The sequence below is a fragment of the Kogia breviceps genome, chromosome 4 (genome assembly GCF_026419965.1).
Source record: "Kogia breviceps isolate mKogBre1 chromosome 4, mKogBre1 haplotype 1, whole genome shotgun sequence".
In the NCBI taxonomy this organism is placed as follows: Eukaryota; Metazoa; Chordata; class Mammalia; order Artiodactyla; family Physeteridae; genus Kogia; species Kogia breviceps.
Window position 1 is genome coordinate 149,863,304 of NC_081313.1, and position 21,527 is coordinate 149,884,830.

A 21,527-nucleotide genomic window follows, 5' to 3' on the forward strand; every position below is an offset into this window, starting at 1 on the left:
CAACTTCAGGTGTACCAAGAACCCTGGGTCATGTGTGGCCAGCAGGGAGGGCAGAGGGGCCAGAGTGCTCAGCTGCAAGTAGGTGAGCATGCTAGAAGGGGCAGCCTGGGCATTTAGATCATGGGGAGCTGGACTTGTACCTGGAGCCACTCTTGTCTCTCCAGGCCACCAAGGGACCTCTTAACCACTGTCTCACCACCACCCCCTTTGCGTGCTACAACAGCACTTGGCTCCCTCCCCCCCGCCCCCCATCTCCAAGGCTGGGAGGCATACATACAACCTGGCCCTCCACAGAAAAAGTGAAAACTTAACATCTTACAACCACATTGGAATAAAAACAAAACCCAGACTGGATTCATTATTGAGGTTCTTGTTTTGCTTCTGATTTTCAAAGAAATGAGAGCTGAAGGCAATTCTGTCTTTGGAGCACTCAGCACTGGTTTTCAACCTGTTAGAGCAGATCATTATTTATGGTGGGGCAGCCTGCCTACTGGGGGAAAGGACAGGACCTTCGCCTGCCAATGCCTGCATCCAGCTGGGGAAACAAGGGTGCCAAGAAGGGCTCCAAGTCAGAGGGACAAGCCCTGCAAAAGTGGGACGGGGTCTATGGCACAGGTGCACAAAGCACCCAGCCAGGCATGGGTCAATCACTGTGGCAGTGATGTGGAGCTTGGCCAGGGGTTCCTGCCCCTCCAGAGAACAAGCTGGCTGGCTTGGGGGGTACCACAGAGGGTGGATGTTAGGAAGGGTGGGGGGTTTCGTCCACATGCCACCTGGCCCTAGCCTTTTGGGTATACTCCATATGGTGACCCTGCCGTCCCTTTCACAACCAGGCATTGCCAAGACTGGGACCAGGGGGCTGGACTGCCAGCATGAGACCAATGAGGTGGTCACCACAAGGGCACTGGGACATACCCACACCCACCCATGGGAAAGTGGTGGGGGAGGGGGGCAGGGAGACAAGGGTGGGGTGGCAGGGAAGGGATGGGCAGAGAGAGGAAACGGGGCAAGTCAGAGCAATGCTGCCCTCCCTAAGTGAGGAGGAAGCAGCTGTCCCTGCCCAGCTTCCAAGAGGCAGACTGTTAGGGGCACCCAAAAATGGGAGAGCCATGAAATAGTTAAGAGATTTTATTCTAATAGCTGTAATTACAGTGCTTGTTTGTCGAAATGAAAACTGAAAACAAGTATACAAAACAGTTGATTACTAATTGTGTATTGAAAGCAGTAAGAGGTTCCACGACACCAAATAAACCAGTTCTGAGGTTTTCCCCAAGATAAAGTTTAACAGCTCCAGCTTCTTCAGTGTTTATCAAAATACAAAAGAAAAAAGTAGAGGTTATCATTTTTCGATGGCAAATCTGACCCTTGCAGGCTGAGGGAGTGAAAGCACACGTAGACAGGGGCTCCGAGGGGCTGGGGCTCAAGGATGACCACCCGCGCTCCTGCTGGTGAGACCCCAGAGAGCCCGGAGCAGGCAAGCAAGGGGACTGCAGGGCTCCCGCTCAAACCAGAGCGTTCCAACCAAAGTGCCCATGCTGACCCAAGAAAAGGCTGGGGTTCCTCCAAGGGGTCTGAGAGCGGTGGCTGCAGCCTCCAGCCCATCTCCTAGGCAGCCATGTAAGCACAGATACAAGCACAAACGCTATGGGATGTGGGATGACCCAAGACAGAGCAAATCACAGGGACCCTATTGTGACCATGCAGAATGGATCATAGCTGGTTCTGCCCCGTTTCACGTTCCCAACGGGAAACAGACCACTGGTGGACTGGACTCAGGCCATTACTGCAGAACCTACACTAGGCACATTTCTCCCTTCTGTGTGTTCAAGTGTTCTCCTTATCTTGTATTTGTAACTATTTTAAAAAATGCACTGAGTTTGGGTTAAAAACCAACCACCAAAATGGATCTCAACACAGATGTAAAGCCCTGAAGAGGAACATCGGGCTTTTCTGACACAGCGACTCCTGGATGACCCGTGTGCCTAAAATCCCTTCTCAGTACTAAACAGTGGGTTGATTTTCTTTTTACAATAAAAAAAGCTGAGTAATATTGCATAGGAGTACCAGAAACTGCCTCATTGGAAACAAAAACTATTTACATTAAATAAAAACCCAGTTGCAGGCTGCGTCTGCACATTTACAGCATGGTGAAGCACACTGTGACCGACCATGGAGACAGCTTCTGGCACTCACACCACAGGGGCACGTTTGCCACATGAGAGTAAAGCGAGGGCAGAAGGAGGGAGTGTGAGGGGAGGAGAGAGGAGTACAGCTCACTTCTGGTTCCGGAGCTGATTGGACAGCCAGTCCAGTCCCTCATAGAGCCCGTCCCCACTGGTGGCACAGGTGGCCTGAATGTACCAGTTCCTGTGGCGCAGAGAGTGCAGACCCAGCTTGTCCGTGATCTCAGCTGCATTCATGGCATTGGGGAGGTCCTGGGGGGAGGGTAGCACAGTGGGCGTGGGTCAAGGGGACTGCATGGAACCCTCTCCACCTGACCTGTGACCCCCCCCCCACTCATCAGACCTCCATTGCTGAGAGGTGGCTGCCTAACATGCACCCACCACCAGCACACACGGTGGCTCAGTCATGCATACCTGTTTGTTAGCAAACACGAGCAGAACGGCGTCCCTGAGCTCATCTTCTGCCAGCATCCTCATAAGCTCCTCTCGGGCCTCATTCACACGCTCTCTGTCATTGCTGTCAACCACGAAGATGAGACCTGCATAGGGAACAGTAAGCATTAGTGCAGGTACTCAGGACACCCCCAACCTCTCCCAAAGGCCACAGCCCCCCTCCTGAGGGGTTGTAATAGGGTGGGCCAACCTCACCTTGTGTGTTCTGGAAGTAGTGGCGCCACAGAGGCCGGATCTTGTCCTGGCCGCCCACATCCCACACAGTGAAGCTGATGTTCTTGTATTCCACAGTTTCCACGTTGAAGCCTGGAGGAGACCCAGTGTGAGGCTCTCCCCAGGGCTACCATTACCCCCTAGCCTCCCAAGGCCCAGCCTCCTCACCTATAGTGGGAATGGTGGTCACAATTTCACCCAGCTTCAGTTTGTACAGGATGGTGGTCTTTCCCGCAGCATCTAGGCCCACCATGAGAATGCGCATTTCTTTTTTGCCAAAAAGGCCCTTGAAGAGGTTTGCAAAGATATTCCCCATGCTGTAGACTGGTGGGAGCAACACTGGCCAGAGAAACCTGCAGATACAAGGAGTCCTTGTGTCTCTTTCTGTGCTGTCCAGGGCCAGCAAAGCAGGAGCAGCTCAGAGACAGACAGACTCACCCACAGACGGACAGATGGACATCCTGCTATCTCTCCTGAAAACTCACAAGGCATAAGCTGATGCCCTGAAATCACCCTTAGAAGGGAGAGAATGGGAATCTTAGAACAGGGCTGACCGGATTTTGAAGCAGCTGCTGCCATTATCTCAAGAAGTGACGCCCAAGGCCTCAGGGTAACTTACTCTAAGTCCTACAATGTGCCACTGTGGAGTGCAATGTCCAACATGCGTGGAGAGGTGTGGCTTTCAAATGAATGCTAGATTCTCCATAATCTAATACAGAGCTTTTCAAGGGGCCAGAAACAACCACTCCAAGGCCCTACCATGTCTCCCAACTGCTCCAAGTCTCAGTGAAAAAAAACAGTCCAATGTTAAGGCAACTAACACACGAGAAGCTAGGAGGGCCCATGGCAGAGACCAAAAGCCAACCTTTCCCAACACGCTGAGAGCTTAGCACACCCTGCAGGCAGGACCAATGGAGTGAGAACATCTGGGCTCTAGGGCAGCACACCAGGGCATTCAGTCTAAGGGTGAGCCCACAGCAATGACCCTGGGGAGCCTGCCAGGGGACACTTTCCCAAGAGCTGTGGTCAGTGCTGTCCCAGAGAGGAGAAGGCCTGCGTGGTGCAGCAACATGCTTGTACGAGAACACGTGTGCTGTGTTTGGGCTTCCACCAGGCTCTCCTCACTCAGCAGAGCAGAAACACTAGGATACCACTGAGCTGGCTGGACCCAAGGTCAGAAACCAGGCCCAGACACCCAGACCTGCAGGAAGGGACAAGTGACCACAGCTGTGGGAGAGTGAGGCTCACAGAGGAGGGGATCTTCTGTCCCAAAAGGTGCCCAAGGCACCAGAGCTGCCCAGGCCAGGCCTCTCCATGCTCAGTACTCTCCTCCTCCAACTGTTTTATTTCCAAACAAGGCCTTAGGAAAAAACGGTCACTTTCTCAAATGCTTAGGAATCTGGACTTTAAAAAAATAATAATTAATTAATTAATGGCTGAGGTGGGTCTTTGTTGCTGTGCATGGGCTTCTCACTGCGGTGGCTTCTCTTGTTGCAGAGCACGGGCTCTAGGCATGTGGGCTTCAGTAGCTGTGGCTCACAGGCTCTAGAGCACAGGCTCAGTAGTTGTGGCGCACAGGCTTAGCTGCTCCACAGCATGTGGGATCTTCCTGGACCAGGGCTCGAACCTGTGTCCCCTGCACTGGCAGGTGGATTCTTAACCACTGCGCCACCAGGGAAGCCAGGAATCTGGACTTTTGGCACCTAAGGTGAAGCCAAGCTGTGGAGAGCTGGGCAGCCTTCAACTGGGAAGAAATCTGTGTGAGTGTTGACAGAAAACCAAATGAACCACAGAGAACTTGTTCCAAGCAGGCAGGAGCTGCTTGGACCTGATCTCTGAGAAGGTGTTGGTGGAAGCCACTGTCAAGGCTTGGAAGGAGCCTTGCCCTGCATACCTGACCCCCCTAGAAGTAACAATGAGCTCCCCAGTCTTTGGACTTTGGATGGACACTGCTGGGGTCAGAGGCCAGACCCATGAAGGACACAGATATGGGCCTGCCACGGGCACGCCCCACTGCACTCCACCTGGGGGGCGTGCCCCAGATCCCCACCATTCCTTATCACCTCTGATGACAGGCTCAAGTGGAGTCGCCAGGCCTCCACTCCAAGTTACTTTCTGCCTTAGTCATCAGTGAGTATTTGGTGACTAAGTCCATGTCCCGCTCCTCATCCAACTTCCACCTTCTAGTTTTAGCACTCTGACATTTCCTGGATGAATTATTGCCATGAGGACTGTCAAATGGTGATTTTCTATTGAGTCATTCCTTCCAGCTATTAGTTAGCATCCTACTGCAAGGAACCACTTCTCCATATATTGATATAGTGTGAACTTGTGCATTCCTAGTTTACTCAGTAGGTCAGAATCACCACCCCACTTTGACTTAGATGCTCCAATGGTCCTAGAGGTGTCCAATGGAGTCCCTTCCAGCAGGCTTCAGTAAACTTTCAACACCTTAATTCTTTTTGGTTTTGAATAATATTACCTAGTTATAAAATTAAAATTTAAAAATATCTTTACTATGATATTTCCTTTTCTGTAGACAGCCATTATTTCTAAATATAGACGATGATAAATTATGGAAGACAGAATAAACTGAACACACACATTTATCTCAGCTTACTCCTGAAATCGTTACCAATAAAGAAATAAGTGATGATTGACTCAAAAGAGAAAAGTGGGGTGAGGTGGAAAGAGGTGACAGAAGACAGCAAATTTTGGTGAGGTCTGACCCTGACCGAGTGCTCATCCTCAGCCCTGCAGGAGAGCCAAGGGACCTTTTTGGAGCAACTGAACCAGGGGCCCTGACTCCGCTATCCAGGCAGAGGAGGGCATGGGGTGCACTGTACTGGAAACAGATGGATACGGCAAAAGCAACAGAAAGGCACACTGCCCTACAGACCCTCACATGTAACCCAGAGGCCTCAAAGCAAGGACCTATGGATTCTTGCACCTGGAGGCCCTCAAACAGCCACGCCCCTATCTCCCTTTAAGAAGCTCCCAATGCAAGTGACTGAAACAAAGAATTTGGAGAGAAGACAGAAGACATTTAAAAAGAAAAAAATAAAAAACAAACAAAATCCCCAACCCACACACAGCCTTGGCCATCAACATGGTGGGGACCTGGTGCCCACAAAACAAGAACAGGGCATTAGGACACAGAGAACAGCAGACCTCACAACCAAAGTGAAAAAAATCCACACACACACACAAGATTTTAAAAAGAGGAAACTGGGACTTTCCTGGTGGTCCAGTGGCTTGGGCCCTGAGCTTCCAATGTAGGGGGCCCGGGTTCGATCCCTGATCAGGGAACTGGGTCCCGTGTGCTGCAACTAAGACCCAACAGAGCCAAATAAATAAATATTAAAAAGAAAAAAAAAAAAAAGCGAGGGGGAAACTAGGAGCAATTTAAAAGACCAACATCTACCTTGCATATGGTGATGACTTTTTAGACACAACACCAAAACCATGATCCCATGAAAGAAATAACTGATAAACTGAACTTCATTAAAATGGCAAACTTCTGGGCTTCCCTGGTGGCGCAGTGGTTGAGAATCCGCCTGCCGATGCAGGAGACACGGGTTCGTGCCCTGGTCCGGGAAGATCCCACATGCCGCGGAGCAACTAAGCCCGTGAGCCATGGCCGCTAGGCCTGCGCGTCCGGAGCCTGTACTCCGCAACGGGAGAGGCCACAACAGTGAGAGGCCCGCATACCGCAAAAAAAAAAAAAAAAAAAAAAAAAAAAAAAATGGCAAACTTCTGCTCTGTGAAAGACAAAACCAGACTGGGAGAATATATCTGCAAGAGATACATCTGATAAAGGACTGCCATCCAAAATATACAAAGACCACTCATAACTCAACAATAAGAAATTTAATTTAATTATTTATTTATTTATTTATTTATTTTTGTGATATGCGGGCCTCTCACTGTTGTGGCCTCTCCCGTTGCGGAGCACAGGCTCCGGACACACAGGCTCAGCGGCCATGGCTCATGGGCCCAGCCACTCCGCGGCATGTGGGATCTTCCCGGACCAGGGCACGAACCCGTGTCCCCTGCATCGGCAGGCGGATTCTCAACCACTGCGTCACCAGGGAAGCCCCAGAAATTTAATTTTAAAATTTAAAAAATGGGCCAAAGATCTTAATGAAAACCTCATTAAAGATTTACAGAAGGCAAGTAAGCAATGAAAAGATGCTCATCGTATGTCCTCAGAGAAATGCAAATTAAAACAATGAGCTTGGGACTTCCCTGGTGGCGCACTGGATAAGAATCCGCCTGCCAGTGCAGGGGACACGGGTTCGATCCCCGGTCTGGGAAGATCCCACATGCCGCGGAGCAACTAAGCCCATACGCCACCACTACTGAGCCTGCGCTCTAGAGCTCACGAGCTACAACTACTGAAGCCCACGTGCCTAGAGCCCATGCTCCACAACAAGAGAAGCCACTGCAATGAGAAGCCCACGCATCACAACGAAGAGTAGCCCCACTCGCGGCAACTAGAGAAAGCCCACGCGCAGCAACAAAGACCCAACACAGCCAAAAATAAATAAATAAATAATTTTTTAAATAAAAAAACAATGAGCTATTACTGCACACCTATTAGAATGACCAAAAGCCAAAATCCAGAAAACACGCTGGTAATGGCAAGAATGTGGAGCAACAGGAACTCTCTCCTTCATTACCCGAGGGAATGCGAAACGGTACAGCTGTTGGCAAACAGTTTGGAGGTTTCTTACAAAACATACTCTGAACATATAATTCAGCAATCATGCTCCCAAAGGAGCTGAAAACTAACATCCACACAGACACCTGCAAACTGATGTTTACATAAGTTTTATTCATTCCAAAAAGTTTTATTCATTCCAAATTTTGCCACAATTTGGAAGCAACCATGATGTCTTTCAGTAGGTGAATGGATAAGCTGTGGTACACCCAAACAATATAATATTATTCAACACTAAAAAGAAAGGCGCTATCAAGACATGAAAAGAATGGAGGAGCATACATGTGCATTACTAAGTGAAAGAAGCCAATCTAAGAATATTACACACCTATGATTCCAACTATGTGACATTCTGGAAAAGGCAAAACTGTGGAGACAGTAAAAAGATCCTTTCAGTGGTTGTGAGGGGTTAGGAAGAAGGGAAGGATGAATAGGTGGAGCACAAAGGATTTTTAGGACAGTGAAACTATCCTGTGTGAAACTGCGATGGTAGATACGTGTCAATATGCATTTCTCCAAACCTACAGAACACACGATACCAAGAGTGAACCCTAAGGTAAACTATGGGCTCTGAAGGATGGTGTATCAATGTAGGTTCATCAATTGTAACAAATGCACCACTCTAGTGGGGGATACAGTGAGGAAGGCTATGTGGGTACTGGAAATCTCCATGCCTTTCCCTCAATTTTGTGGTGAACCTCAAACTGTTCCCCCAAAAGAGAGACACAAGCAGCACTTTCAATCTGTAATTCTGTATCAGCCAAAGGGCAGAACAGAGGTCAGAAATGCAAGGCTTCACACATGCCTTCTTCTCCAGGTTGCTACAGGCAGAGGGAGCCCCCAGGGTGATGGAGGGAGACACAGAGGCAGGCCTGAACAGCAGCCAGCGCAGACTGCAGCAGGAAGGAGGAGAGTTCCAGGAAAAGAGGAACAGTTACCTATGTGGTTTAAATGTGGGGTTTGGCAATTCTAGGGGAATTGGGAAAAAATAATGACAGGTACACAGAAAAAAACCCAAGGATGAAAATGCAAAGAAGTCATTTTAAGATTTCCTGAGGGAAACCATAAGCCAGTCCCACTTGACTCAGCAGTGAACAATATTTACTCAGTCAAAATACTTTGACTGTCATTGCTGGGTATTGGAAAGCTGAGGCCAGAACTTGTGGTCTCAAGGGCCAACCCTCACCGTCCAAAGCTGACACACTGAGAAACAGTATTAGCACACTATTTAGTACAGTGAGGCATGAAAGGTGCTATCCCTGGGAGGGAGGATGGAAGACTGCTGTTTATACTTGTTTTAGTGTTATGTTCCTACAAATTGACACAAAAACCTGGGCACTAAGGGGTGAAAAGGTTATGTGTACTCTCCCAACTCCCAAGTGGGACTGATGGAACATTCCAGGTAAACTGGGCCCAGCAGCAGGCCCACACCCACATGTCAGCCTCAAAATGCAGTCAGTCACAGCCATGGCAGTCCAAGAGCTGCCTCCTCCTGTCACGCCCTTTTCACTACCCTCCCCTCCCCACTCCAGCGTGTCTGCCCACTCACCCCTGGCCTGCCTTGGCTGTGCAGTCTGCTGAGCCCTGATTATCAGTGTGGTCCTTGCCTTCCACACACATTTTAACTTACTCAAGTCCTGAAGCCCCAAAGGGGAAGTGGGCCATATATGTGGTGGCTGAACCTGGATGGGGATGAGCACAAACTCTAGGGTTTAAGATGCTACACACAGCACTTGGTCTCTCCCACTATAAAAGCATCTATCTATACCCGCCCTGCACGTGGTCCAGGCAACCTGGCAGCTCCTGACCTAACATAGTATCACAGTGGAAAGGTTCAACAGTGACCACGAGAGTTGTTCCGTGGCCTCTCCACACAGGTTCTAACTTGTAGGATGCCCAGCCTAGGCCTATTTCACCCTTTCCTCCACCAGGATCCCTAGCACTAAGGTCAAAACCTGTTTTTCAGGTTCATGGTAATGATCGTTGAGTATTTGTAAGCAGTTAAGACTCTGATTTTCTCAAAAGAGCACTTCCCCGCACCTGCCTGAGTTTGCACCTTCGAGCTGGCTCATAAGAAGATTCAAGAGTAACAACAGCATGTCTCTTTCCTGAGACAGAAAGCTCCAAGCAGACACAGCCCCTTAAGAACGGTTTTTTCCTTTTTCTGGTTAGGACCAGAAACAATGATAGGGTAGCAGTTCAACATTATAGCAAAGAACAGGACACAACTGGCTGCCTACACTCCTGCATGCAAAGACCTACTAGGCTACAGGCCAAGGCCAACAACAGGCCTCCCTGGGAAAGCCAGTGCAGGGAGGAAAAAATGTAGCGTGAGTTCACCTGTTCCACTCCAGTAAATGAATCCAGAGTGACTGGTTTAGCTGCTGAAGAGAAATATATGTACCCACGACCTCTACCTGTGCCTGCTGCATCTCCTAACAAGCCTCAGAGGATTCAAGATAAGCAAGGGACAGCCCTTCCCTACAGAGCTGTGCAGCTTACTTCTGCAGAAGGAAAGTTTGTCACATTTTCTGAAACTGTTAGAGCTGGTTTACTTAACAAAATCTCTGTATCCATATCAAGATGACCCAAACTGCTGGGAATTGGTAGGAAGAATAAACCACTAACCTAGAGCATGTCTTGGGAAACGAAAATGTGACCCAGGGAGGCAAAAAACAAGGGTTTGGATTCTATTCTGTGCTTCAGATGTGATGGGCTGTTCTAGTCCCTCTGTAAATGAGAGATCACATAGATGAATCCCCTATTCAAATGAACAGCTAGGTGACATCAGAACTTTTTTCGTTTTGCTTTTTTTAAAAAAAGTCAAGTTTATTAGATGTAAATTACATATAGTAAAATGTACAGCTCAATAGTTCATAATGTCAATTTTAATATCTAATTTAAGAAAAATTAACAAAGTGAAGATCTTCCTGAGGAATTGATATACATTATAAAACATTTTCTTTAAGGGTTTCATTCATTCTTCAAGCACTCAAATATGTGCTTAGATTATCAACCACTCAAAAGCCTAATTCATCCCTGACATGTAGGATTTAATTTTAAGGGGTGGGGGTCCTCTACTTTCATAGGCAATATGATCACATAATGTAATCTGCTACAAACTGCTTTTTGTACATCAACTTGTAGCTCCATCCCGTCAGCTAAATAAAGCCTTAAGTCATTACTCTATTAGTCCAACATTCCATTTCTGTAGCTCTAACATTTTTCTGCAATTGAGTAGAGCGTTACATGTTGTCACTTTTTCATAAAAATTAGCATAAGAATACTGAACGTGCCAATACTAGTGATAGGCAGATACACCTCACAGGCCTAACACAATTGGGATGAAGATAAGAATCAACAACATGATCAGAAGGAAGAATATTCAGCCTGACACACTCAAAGGATGTAATTAAGTTGACTGAACTTTTTTTTTCCTTTCAGTTTTATTCAGATATAACTGACATACTGTATTATTTTCAGGTGTACAAAATAATGACTTGATATGTGTATATATTGTGAAATGATCACCACAAAAAGTCTAGTTAACTCCCATCACCTCACACAGTCACCTTTTTTTTCCTTGTGATGAGAACTTTTAAGGTTTCCTCTCTTAGCAACTTTCAAATATAAATACAGTACGGTAAACTACAGTCACCATACTGTACCTCATATTACAGAATTTATTTACCTTATGACAGGAAGTTTGTACCTTTTGACCACCTCCATCCATTTCATCTACCCTGACTCTGAACTTTCAATACAAAGAAAAAGGATAAATGAAAGAACATGCAAAAACATTCTAGAACTGTACAGTTATGGTCTGCTTCTAAAGGTGAATTCCAATGAGAGACTATTTTTTGTTTTTCACAACAAAATTTTTAGGATGTTTTGCAGGAATCAATTAGGCACTAGACCTGGCCTCTATGCATCAGTCCTGTTCCCAACACCTCTCCCCCCACAAGAGGAGGATGAATGCCAGAAATCCAGAGACTAGTACACTAACCCTGGTCTCCAGATGCCCTGCAGGTTGCCTCCCAAAGCTGAAGGAAGGGGTTTCTGGTCAGGTCTAATTCTTAGGAGGAGCAACCAGTGAAATTCAATTTAGGTCCCTCTTGGACAGCTTAAAATTCAAGGTGAAATCCTTAAAATGCCAAGAAATGAGTTTCATTCATGAATGTAGCTCTTGGTCTATACTAACATGAACATCCAAGAGTCACTGTCCATTGTTTAATGGAACAAGCATACCAACCACAAGGCGAGCGTGGAAACAGTGTAACTGCAATTAATCCTACTTACCAATAACTACAAAATCCAAAGCATTTAACTGATGAATATATTTATTTATGTTTTGCAATTCTCCCTTATTCATAGTCTTAAAGTTTTACTTACTATTTTTTAACATAACTGTTCTCAAAACCCATTACCAAAGATACTTACACTGACGTGAAATCTACAGATGGGAGCAAATAACCAGACAGTCTACCCCAAATGAAAACAATATCCATGTAGGACCTCTGAACACAAATGTCATGCGGCCTCCAACTGGAGTGAAACAAAGAGTGGATGATACCCACAAGTTGAGGCCTCACTCGGACGCTACATCAGGAGCATCTCTCACAGTTCTGTGCATTCGTCCTGGTGGCAGATGCTGTCTGCTCCTTGGTATTCTCTTCTCCCAGATTTGTCCCTGGGCTTGAGGCCTTCCAGAGTAAACCTACATTCCTGGCCCCCTGCAGCTATGCAGGACCATCTGAGTATGCTAGCCCATGGGATGGGGCAACAGTGATGGAATGGCTTCCAGGTCCTGCAGACCTGGTGGTGGGCATCTGGGCCCCCCACTGTGGTGGGGCCAGTGCCATAGACCCAAACGAGCACTTCTACTCCAGAAGTCATGGCATATATACCCTCTATCTGACTCCAAACATACTTAAGTCTAAAGAAATTGTTACGGGAAAAAGAAATCAAAAGACCAAAAAAACAAAACCAAAAAACAAATCTGCATCAACCTCAGAACATTAAAATGTACAACAAATTAAACTGAAAATGGAGGAAACAAAGCAATTTATGACTAAAATGCAAAGCAGGATTAGAGAAACTACAGGCAACTCTAAACCACCCAGATACCCTGAAAAGTGTCGTACCACCAACTCCTTACTAATTCTGCACATCAGTGGTCCTTTGGAAATCAATTAGAATTGTATTTCAACCCATCCCAGTGACAAACAGAGAACCATTGGTTTGGAACTCCTCAGCAAGTCACTCAGGCCCACATTCTGACCTTGGCTGTGCTCCCAGTCCCCTCTCCATACTGATTTTCTATGCCATGCCCACTGAGCCCTTCACTCAACCTCTGAAGCCAAGTTCAGATGCCACCTTCCACAGGGAAGAGTCCTTTCCTTTTTATTGTTCTCAGCATAACCTCGACACACTGTGGGGCTAACAGTCACACACTCATGTAAGGAGTAACTGTGTGATGAGCACAGCCCTGGGCACACAAAAGTTCAACAGTACTCAATGAATCCAATTGACAGATGGTGAAACAGAAGTGGAACAGCGACAGTGCTCATCCTTCCAACCTCACCTCAATGGTAAACTAGTTCTTAGAGGCTCTGGGCCAAGCAATGTCAAAGACTGATCCACAGTTACACTATAGCCCTCTCAATGCAGCTAACAGCTTCAACATGAGCGTGCACACGGACACACACACACACTCACACACTCTCTCTCTCTCTCACACAACACACACACACACACACACACAGCTCCAGTTGCTGAAGTCTCAGTCCCCATGATCCTGACAGAAAGGGCAGGCACACCTGTCAAATAACACAGTCCTATGTTTCAGTTCCAGTAGTGAGAACAAGGAAGAGAAGGCAATTTAGGATTCTGATTTCTGTTGTGAAGTATATCACATTAATTTGTTTTTTCACTCTACTTCTTTAATTATATGATCACTACAAACATGCTAAAGCCCCTATGGTTTCTGTTCTGGTGCCTTCTCAAGGAGGCCACCTGCACCCATGGTGCAGACATAGGACCCCCTCCAGGTACGAGGGTGGGGCTCTGGAGAAGCCACCGTTGCTCAGACCCCTTTCCACACCCTTGAAGAAAAAGGGAACTGCAACCAACCATGAGCTGTCAGAGTGCCCAGTTCTTCCTCCTCAAACTTCTGAGTGGCAGACGGCCCCCTGAGGCTTTTTCAGCACAAGGGGACTCTGTGAATGATTAAAATGGTTAACCCAATCTCCAAAACTTGATTTTTGCCTGCAGAGAACTTTCATTTTGAAAACAAAATGTAAAAAAAATTACAGCCCCACCTCTTTTTCTGAGTGATAGGCTTCCCAGAGAACACAGAATAGCAAAGTGCAGCAGTAGCTGAGAGCCTCTGTTAGATCCCCCTATCTCTGAAGCAAGCCCCCTGCCAGATCTGCCCTCCTGAGACCCTTGTTTGGAGCACCCAGAGGTGCAACAGCTCAGAGCACTCAGGGCAACCTCTGCCCCACTCTCCAAGCAGCTGGTTTTGGCTGGGAGGCCAATGTCCTTGTGGGAACTTCTCGTGTTTGGCCTGAACAGCCACAGCAACCTCTCAATAGGCCTCTTCCTACCTCTGCTCACATTTCAAACCCTGGGCAGCCCTGCACTCAGGGAAATTTCATTCATATTCCTGCTCCTGCCAGTCTCTGCTTAAAACCTCCCAGCAGTCCCCATCACCCCCCTCAGGTGACCAGCAGTCCCATCGCACTCAGTGTCTTGCACTTTCACTCCCTAGTACTGCCCCTATCCAGCCATTCACTCCCAGAGGAACGCAGTCCCCTACATGGGACCCCAGCTGAAGCTTCCTCTCACCTCCAGACTTCTCTCCTACTACCCCCTTAACACATGGGTCTCCCATCCAAATCTAATCCTCAAATATAAAGGACCCACTCTTTCCCATTTTAACCCTCTGCAACTTCCTCCCAGTTCTTCAGGCCCAAACCCGAGACACTCACAATTCCTCTCTCTGTCCATCTCATCCCCAAATCTATTTACTGGCAAGTCCCATCACCTCTCCCTTTGAAAGGTGCTTCCCCATCACTATCCACCTGGTCCCGGCCACCTCTCTCCTCTGGCATTCCCAAAGCCTGTAGCTTCCACTCCGCAAGGTGTTCTCAATGACAGCAAGAGGGGCCTGTTACGAAAGGTCAGACTAAGTCAGGTTCCTTAAGAAGATCAGAGCCGACACCCCCACGGCATTTCGCAGCACCACCCCTACCATCCAGAAAGGAAGCTAGCAGACAATACAACCAACATACACACCAGACTGCAAAAAACCCATGCTGCCCCAACTAAAATGTAACAGGGAAATGAAAGATGGTGTCATATAATATAAAACATGACCTTCAGTATTGGTCATGACCACACTACAAGTTCAAGGGAGGTAGTCAGAGAACCACCTAATGAAGACTGCCACAAATACACCAGCATCTCAGATACTCAGGGCCTGCTGTGTCCATGAAATGTCCCCCCACCCCGGAAACAGAGAACAACTCTTGGTAAAGTTCTGCAAAGAACAAAACACTATCACCCTTAATTTACAAGGTAGTTTCTTTCTCACACACACACAAACACACACACACACACACACGTTGACTCTGTACATAAACAGAATTAGGTTTAAGATATAAACAGATTTTTCATCTATATGAAAGTCATGCAGAATGCAATCTTGCTGCTAAACGTACTAAATATCAGTATTGCCTCCCACCATTGACAGAGCCCAAAATCCTCCCACAAGTTCCCAAAATACCCTTTCTGTGGGGCTATCCCTCCAAGGGCCACTGGTACACACCAGCAGGCTTCTCTCCCCTCCTGTGCTCCTGGCAGGTCTCCAAAACCACTAAGTGCACTCCCACCTAAGGGCCGTTGCACTTACTGTTCCCCTGCCTGGGAGAAGCTTCTTGTTTCTCCCGAAGACCCACAGGACCCCCACTCCCTTATACCTCTACTCAAATGGCACCTCCTCCCCTATCCTCCTGATAGGTATGACTCAGTGCCCACTCCTTTTACTGTGTCCTGTTGGCCTGCTTTTCCATTCCACTCACTGCCATGGCCCTGTGTCTCCACCCAGCCTTATACTCTTGTCAGTGAGTACTCCTCTGCCCAGAACTCACCCACCTTCCTCCATCCATCTCTCTATCTCCACCTGTCTTTCTCTACTGGCCACCTCCCTGGGTACCCAAGAGACTCACTGTCAAGAAGAGAAAAGAATCATAAAAGAACATTTATTAGGGCCTTAAGTATGAAAAGTAGAAAGATTAATCATACACATATGCTTTTCTGAAAAATTAGTTTGTCAGAAATAAAAAACCTATCAACTCAATGATAAATTTCATACTGGTTTAAAAGTATATATGAGTGTGGTGGAATCTGAACATTCCTTTGACATTCCAGTGAGGAGGAAATCTGGGCTGTAGAGACACAGTTAACTACTCAGGGCAAACACGTCCATCTCAGCAAAGTTCAATACCACAGGAGAGGTGTGTACACAATCTGCTTCCTAAACCTGCCCTCAGGTACCTGCAACTAGTGACTAAAAATATATTTTCAGTGATCTCCCCAGGAATCTGCAAGATCTCATATCACTTTGACAAAAGAGAAATGCTAAAAGCTATAGTTATTTTAAGCAAAGTTACATCACCAAAATTGACAAAAGATACAGTATTTTAAATATAAATTAATAGATTCAATCAGTTAGGAACTGCATGCTCATCTACAGATGATAGAATACTTCACAGGAAAACACACTCAACAGCAATTTTTAAAGACATCCTTTATTCTGAAACCTATGATCAAAACACTGGCACATCTAACTTTGCCTTCGTTCCTACTCTTCACATATAAGTCTAGACAGAATCTTGAAATTGCTTTCTTGGTCATTTGTCCCTAAGTCAAACTGATAGTACACTTAAAAACTTCACATTTAAAATTTCCAGGACCTCAGAGACCTAGTACGATTAAGCTTTCTGTTTAGCTCCCACATACATCACTGCAAAAATAATTTGATGTACAATACAAATTGAAAGATGTTGGCTATTTTACATATGACTTGCTCTTTGGAAACAAACTCTTCTAGCTTGCTAGCATCCCTCCGAGGAGCAAAACTTACTAAATTCTGATTAAACATGAATTAATGTTTCTAAAATATACTGTACATCTCTAACTTCTGAAAATGTGCATGGATCATAACTGGGGCTTTATGCTGTATACTAACAGTCACCCCTGTAGCCTCAGGTGTGTAAAAATGTTTGCCTCCTAAAGAGAATCGCTCCTGATTGCTATGTGTGTAAAATCTGCCTGTCTTGTATGGTTTTTTTCTGTCTCTTCTTTTTCAGTGAGTGATAAGTCCCACTCTTCCCTTTCTATGTGCTGATGACAGGCTGCCAAGCTCTTGTCTCCAATGTACGCAAAACCCAGGAAACATGGGTTTGTTAGGAATATGGAGATTAGTCCCTGCAACAGATAGCTTCACCATTTCTTCCCACTCATATAAGGAAGCTTGGGTGAAAGAACTGGGTGAGGGCCTAACAGATTCTCCTAGGAATAAGGAGCTTTGATGTTTTTGTGTTAAATTCTGCCACATTTTTTCTAGCTAATCAGGCCATCTGATCCATCTGAGAATGTTGAACTACCTTCCAGAATAGTGATAGAGCTATATAGCTATAACAGATGCTATATTTTAAAGACTTTATAACAATCACGAGAGGATAAGAACCTAAGGATGAAGTACCTCCCTCACTCTGGCTCACACTCTGAAATTAACCCCACCCCTTATTCTTTCACACTCATACATTCCCAAGCCCTCCTTTACCTGCCAGTAGGAAGTGTTACACCCAACCCACTATTAGGTCAAAAACGTTTCCAAAAGACCACTTCAGATGGTGCTGGGAGGACATCTCGAACACCATCCACACCAATGACAAGCAGACAGACCACAAAAAAGGTAAGTTCTTATTTAATGTTAAGATCCCAACTGAAAGGAATTTTTCATGTTTCTTTCCCAACCACCTCTGACAGATGTGCATTTTATTTCCTTCATTCTCCTAATCCTACAAAGGTTGGAAGGTCAAAGGGGAGAATATCTATGTGACAACGTGTATAGAGACCAGTCATAAATGCTATGGCAAGCACAGGCTAGCTGGGTCTGAACAACAGCTCAGTAAGTGATCACAACCCTCAGGAAGGCTGCAGAAATGCTTGGTGAGCCTGAACTGTGATCAAGAGCAGATTTAAATTCATATAACTCAAGGCAACATTGAATTTGAAGAATTTGAAGGAAACTGATTTAACTCTCTCAAACCAAGTTAATATACTATTTATGAACTTGCACAAGGGTTTTTCCCCTATGTTAGATTTATTCCTACAGCCATTCGACCCTGGAGATCACCTCAGTGGCTGATGGTCCATACTGAATTCTACTAAAGTAAACAGAAAAGTCCAGGTGTACCTTCCTGTAGTTTCAACCCTGTCTGATCTTTGGTAGAAGTGGCTTAGCAGGTCTGAACGCCCTCTTCACATTGTGCAAGAGGCAAAGCAAATAGCTAAACCACATGATTTAAAAACCAGAACTGTGAGAAGCACAGAACCAGTTTTGGCTTTCTACTAACCTTCTTACAATGATGAACAGACCGCATGTGAGTCAGCTATTATCCAAACCAACTATTAAATCTTTCTGAAGTAGCAATTTTGAATACCTGTATCTGAAGTTAGCCCTCACGGGAAACAGCAGGTTTCTCATGCCCAAATGACAAGGATTTGTTTTCAACAAGACATGCCCAGTGAAGAGGCACACTACATTCTACCCATTAACTAGAGAAAACCTTTAGGGCACACACTCTAACAAAGTGGCCAGATTTGTGATAAACACATACACACTCAATTCCTCAAAATTTTGGACCCACCTAACAACACCATGCATTCAAAGTTCTTCCAGTTTTGGCTACTCTTGACAGTTTCTGTAAACTCCAAGGATACCACACACAGCATGCGCCATGGCATCTCACACTCCTTCAGAGACACACACACTGCCAGAAATGCAGGAGCAACCATGCAAACAGCCAGCAGAAAAAACGCTGACCACTAGTTCTGAAACAAGAACTAGAGCTGACCACTCCAACACCAACTACATCAGCTACAAATACATCAACTACACAGCTCTCAACAGTGACTTCCGGGGCCACCCCAAATCGTCTGAATTGCCTCTGTCTCCTGCCAATGATTTCTTGTGCATTTTTGCTCGATTCATTTAAAACAGCAACTTGGTGTTTTGAGGAGCTCAAAAGTGCTCAGCTGATTAGCTAACATTTTAAGGACTTTATAATTGCCAAGCCTTATCAACAAAGCTACCGTTTTAACTCCCGTAACCACTTGGACTGGGCAACAAGAAAGCTTTAGGACGCCCTGCTAGGGAGGCCGCCTCAACCCTGGACACGTCGTTCCAAACGTATTAAAGATTCACCAGCTCAGAAGAGTGTTCGAATCCATGCCAAAGGCACCCAGGAAGCAATCCCGGGGTTGCAGCAAGCTTGGATAAAGGGGCCCTACAGTGCCGCCAGCGCGTCCATCGGGGGCTTCCTTGGGCCGCAGGCACTCCCACTCAGACCCCAGCTCCACAGCACCCGCCCAGGAACCCGGACCCCGAACCCCGCCCCGCCTCGCCGGCTCCGTGCTCGGAACAGACAGGAACTGGGCTCAAACCCTGGCCATCGTGTGACCTTGGCTGCGTCCCGGGCTGCGGGCCTCAGTTTCCTGGTCCTCGCGACCCCAAGGCAGGAGGCCTCGCAGGCGGAGCAGGAAGCGAGGCTTCCTGGAGAGCCCGCGTTGCGGGCCGGACTTCCGGGAGCCTGCCCCGGCGGCTCTGGGGGGCTTGGGGAGAGGGTTGCGCGACCGACCCCCTCCCCGGACTCGACTCGGCTCCCGACACAGCTCGGCCCCTATTCGACCCCCCTCCCAGCCTAGACCCCTGGCCCAGCAAACAGCACCCACCCTGCCCCGCCCCGCCTCGGTCCCAGGCCCGGCCTCAACCCCCAGACCGGCCCAGCCTCTCCTCAGCCCCCGGCCTCTATTCGACACTGGCCCCTGACGGGCCTCGGCTCCCCGCCTCTACCTACCTCACTTCGGCTCCCCGCCTCGACCCACAGCCCGGCCTCACCTCGCCCCTCGCCCGGCCCGGCCTCACCTCGGACCCGTCTTGGCTCTCGCCGCCCCGGCCCAGCCTCACGCCGGGCCTCAACTCAGCCCCCGCCCCCCCTCGGCCCGGGCCCAGCCTCACCCTCGGCGGCCTCGGCGCAGCTGCTGCTCGGAGGCAGGCGTTGGTTTCGCTCCCACAAGATGGCGGCTCTGACGGCGGCCACGTCAGTGCCTGCTGCCGCGGGGGACGCTGGGAAACGGGGCGGTCCCGCCCGCAGTCCCGCCCACTCCCCCGCTTGCGGCGTGCACACGCTGACTCCGGGCGGGCGGTGGGGACGAGACAGAGGACAGGCACGGGGCTCAGAGATGACGCCTCTCTCACCGCTGCGCTTGCGCACACCCCTCCTTGCCCGCGCCCCCAGCACCCCTCTCCCTCAGCCCCGGCGGAGTCCGGCTGCGCCTGCGCGCGCATCTCAGTGGTCGGCCCCGGGGGGAGCTCGCCTGTCGGTTTCGTAGATGCAGAGGTTGAATCCCGGGTGGGCCCTGCGGTCCCGGGGCGGCGGTGCCCAGGTGCCAGCTCCCCTCCACAGCCTCAGCCCGGGTGACTGCAGTGACCCATGCAGCCCCGTGCGCGCCCGAGGAGCCGACCTGAAGAAGCGAGACCCAAGATCAAATAAAGCTGGCGTCTAGTAGCACGGGCGGAGCAGGGAACCAAGCTGGGCAGGGAACAGCGCTCCCCCGAGGTAGCCACCGAGATGGGTTCCAGGTGACAGACGGGGGACCCCTCTCATCTGGGAAGCCTCCCTGAGCTGATCAGAAGGGAGAGGGGGCCTGTCGTGGTCCATCTCCACGTTTTCCCGGCTGGGGGTCTGACTTGGCCTCCCGCCAACCCCCAGTCCCGCACCATCCCTCCACCCCTGTGCTACTTGAACTCTCTCCCCCACTACTCTCCTGCTGCTGTGAAGGGTCCCCAAATCAAGAATCATTGGTGAGATTGCTGGGGGCCTCTTCCCCAAGTGCCCTGCATGTTGTAGAGGGCGCAAAGCAGGCCATCACCTGGGTCTTGGCCCAGGGGCCTGCCTGGCAGAGAAAAACCTTGAGGTATTGTGCAGTATGCCGGCAGGCTCCTGTCATTTCTCTGCCCCCCCCCCCACTCCTCTTGGGCAAGGCCTCCTTACTGTGCTAGGGTGGTTAGGACCTCACCAGCCCTCCCCAGGGCTGCCCAGCCACCGCCCCCCCAAGGCAGCCCCCCTGCCCCAAAAACTGATGACCTCTTCTCCTGAGAGGCTGAGGGCCCTAGGCCCTGTGAGCCAGACCCTGCCAGTCCCCTGTCTCAAGACCCAGCCTCCGCCAGACCTCACTATCGATGGAAGAACTAGCCTGTGCTCTGCACCTCAGCTGCTGCCCACCCGCAATGCTGTAAACACATCACAATGCTCACTCAAAGCGCCCTCAGGGGTATATATCTCCAGAGAGGGGCACAGAACCTTCTGGTGGTGCTGGCTCTCTACCCGCAGAGAACTGATCCACAGCTGGATGTCTGCAAATGATTATTGTGTCCTCAGAGCTTCCTTTAAACAAACAAACAAACAAACAAAAGACAGGAAGGAGCGTGTGAAAGATACATGCACAGTTTAAAAAATAAGATGGATTCCTGTGTAATCCCCAGGTCACTGAATTTTCCTTCCTCCTGATTCTGTTCTCCTGGTTTGGTGCCCCCACTCCCTTGGGAAAAGGAGGCATCTTCAGGCCAGACAGGTATGGGAGGCCCAGGGTGGGCACCTCAG

At 48.4% G+C, this 21,527-nt stretch overlaps 1 protein-coding gene across 3 annotated transcripts; it reads right to left on the reverse strand.

Moving 5' to 3' along the window:
• Nucleotides 1-1,113: 1,113 nt before the first annotated feature.
• On the reverse strand, nucleotides 1,114-20,169 carry ARF1 (ADP ribosylation factor 1). 3 transcript variants are annotated; one of them, XM_059063353.2, is made up of 5 exons: nucleotides 19,883-20,169; nucleotides 3,018-3,202; nucleotides 2,832-2,942; nucleotides 2,598-2,722; nucleotides 1,114-2,435 (listed from the first exon to the last, which is right to left on the reverse strand). In XM_059063353.2, exons 2-5 carry the CDS (start codon nucleotides 3,163-3,165, stop codon nucleotides 2,274-2,276), a joined length of 546 nt encoding a protein of 181 aa, XP_058919336.1. In that variant the 5' UTR covers nucleotides 3,166-3,202; nucleotides 19,883-20,169; the 3' UTR covers nucleotides 1,114-2,273. The 3 variants fall into 3 exon arrangements, with proteins under 3 accessions (XP_058919336.1, XP_066888295.1, XP_058919338.1); XM_067032194.1 differs by having other exon boundaries at nucleotides 19,790-19,971; XM_059063355.2 differs by having other exon boundaries at nucleotides 19,722-19,971.
• Nucleotides 20,170-21,527: the final 1,358 nt, after the last annotated feature.

Coding starts and splice junctions, on each gene's coding strand:
- ARF1 (XM_059063353.2), bottom strand. CDS start 3,165: ATGGGGAATATCTTTGCAAACCTCTTCAAGGGCCTTTTTGGCAAAAAA. Junction 2,723..2,831: donor CTACTTCCAGAACACACAAG/GTGAGGTTGGCC, acceptor TTCCCTATGCAG/GTCTCATCTTCGTGGTTGAC. Junction 2,436..2,597: donor TCGTGTTTGCTAACAAACAG/GTATGCATGACT, acceptor CCCTCCCCCCAG/GACCTCCCCAATGCCATGAA.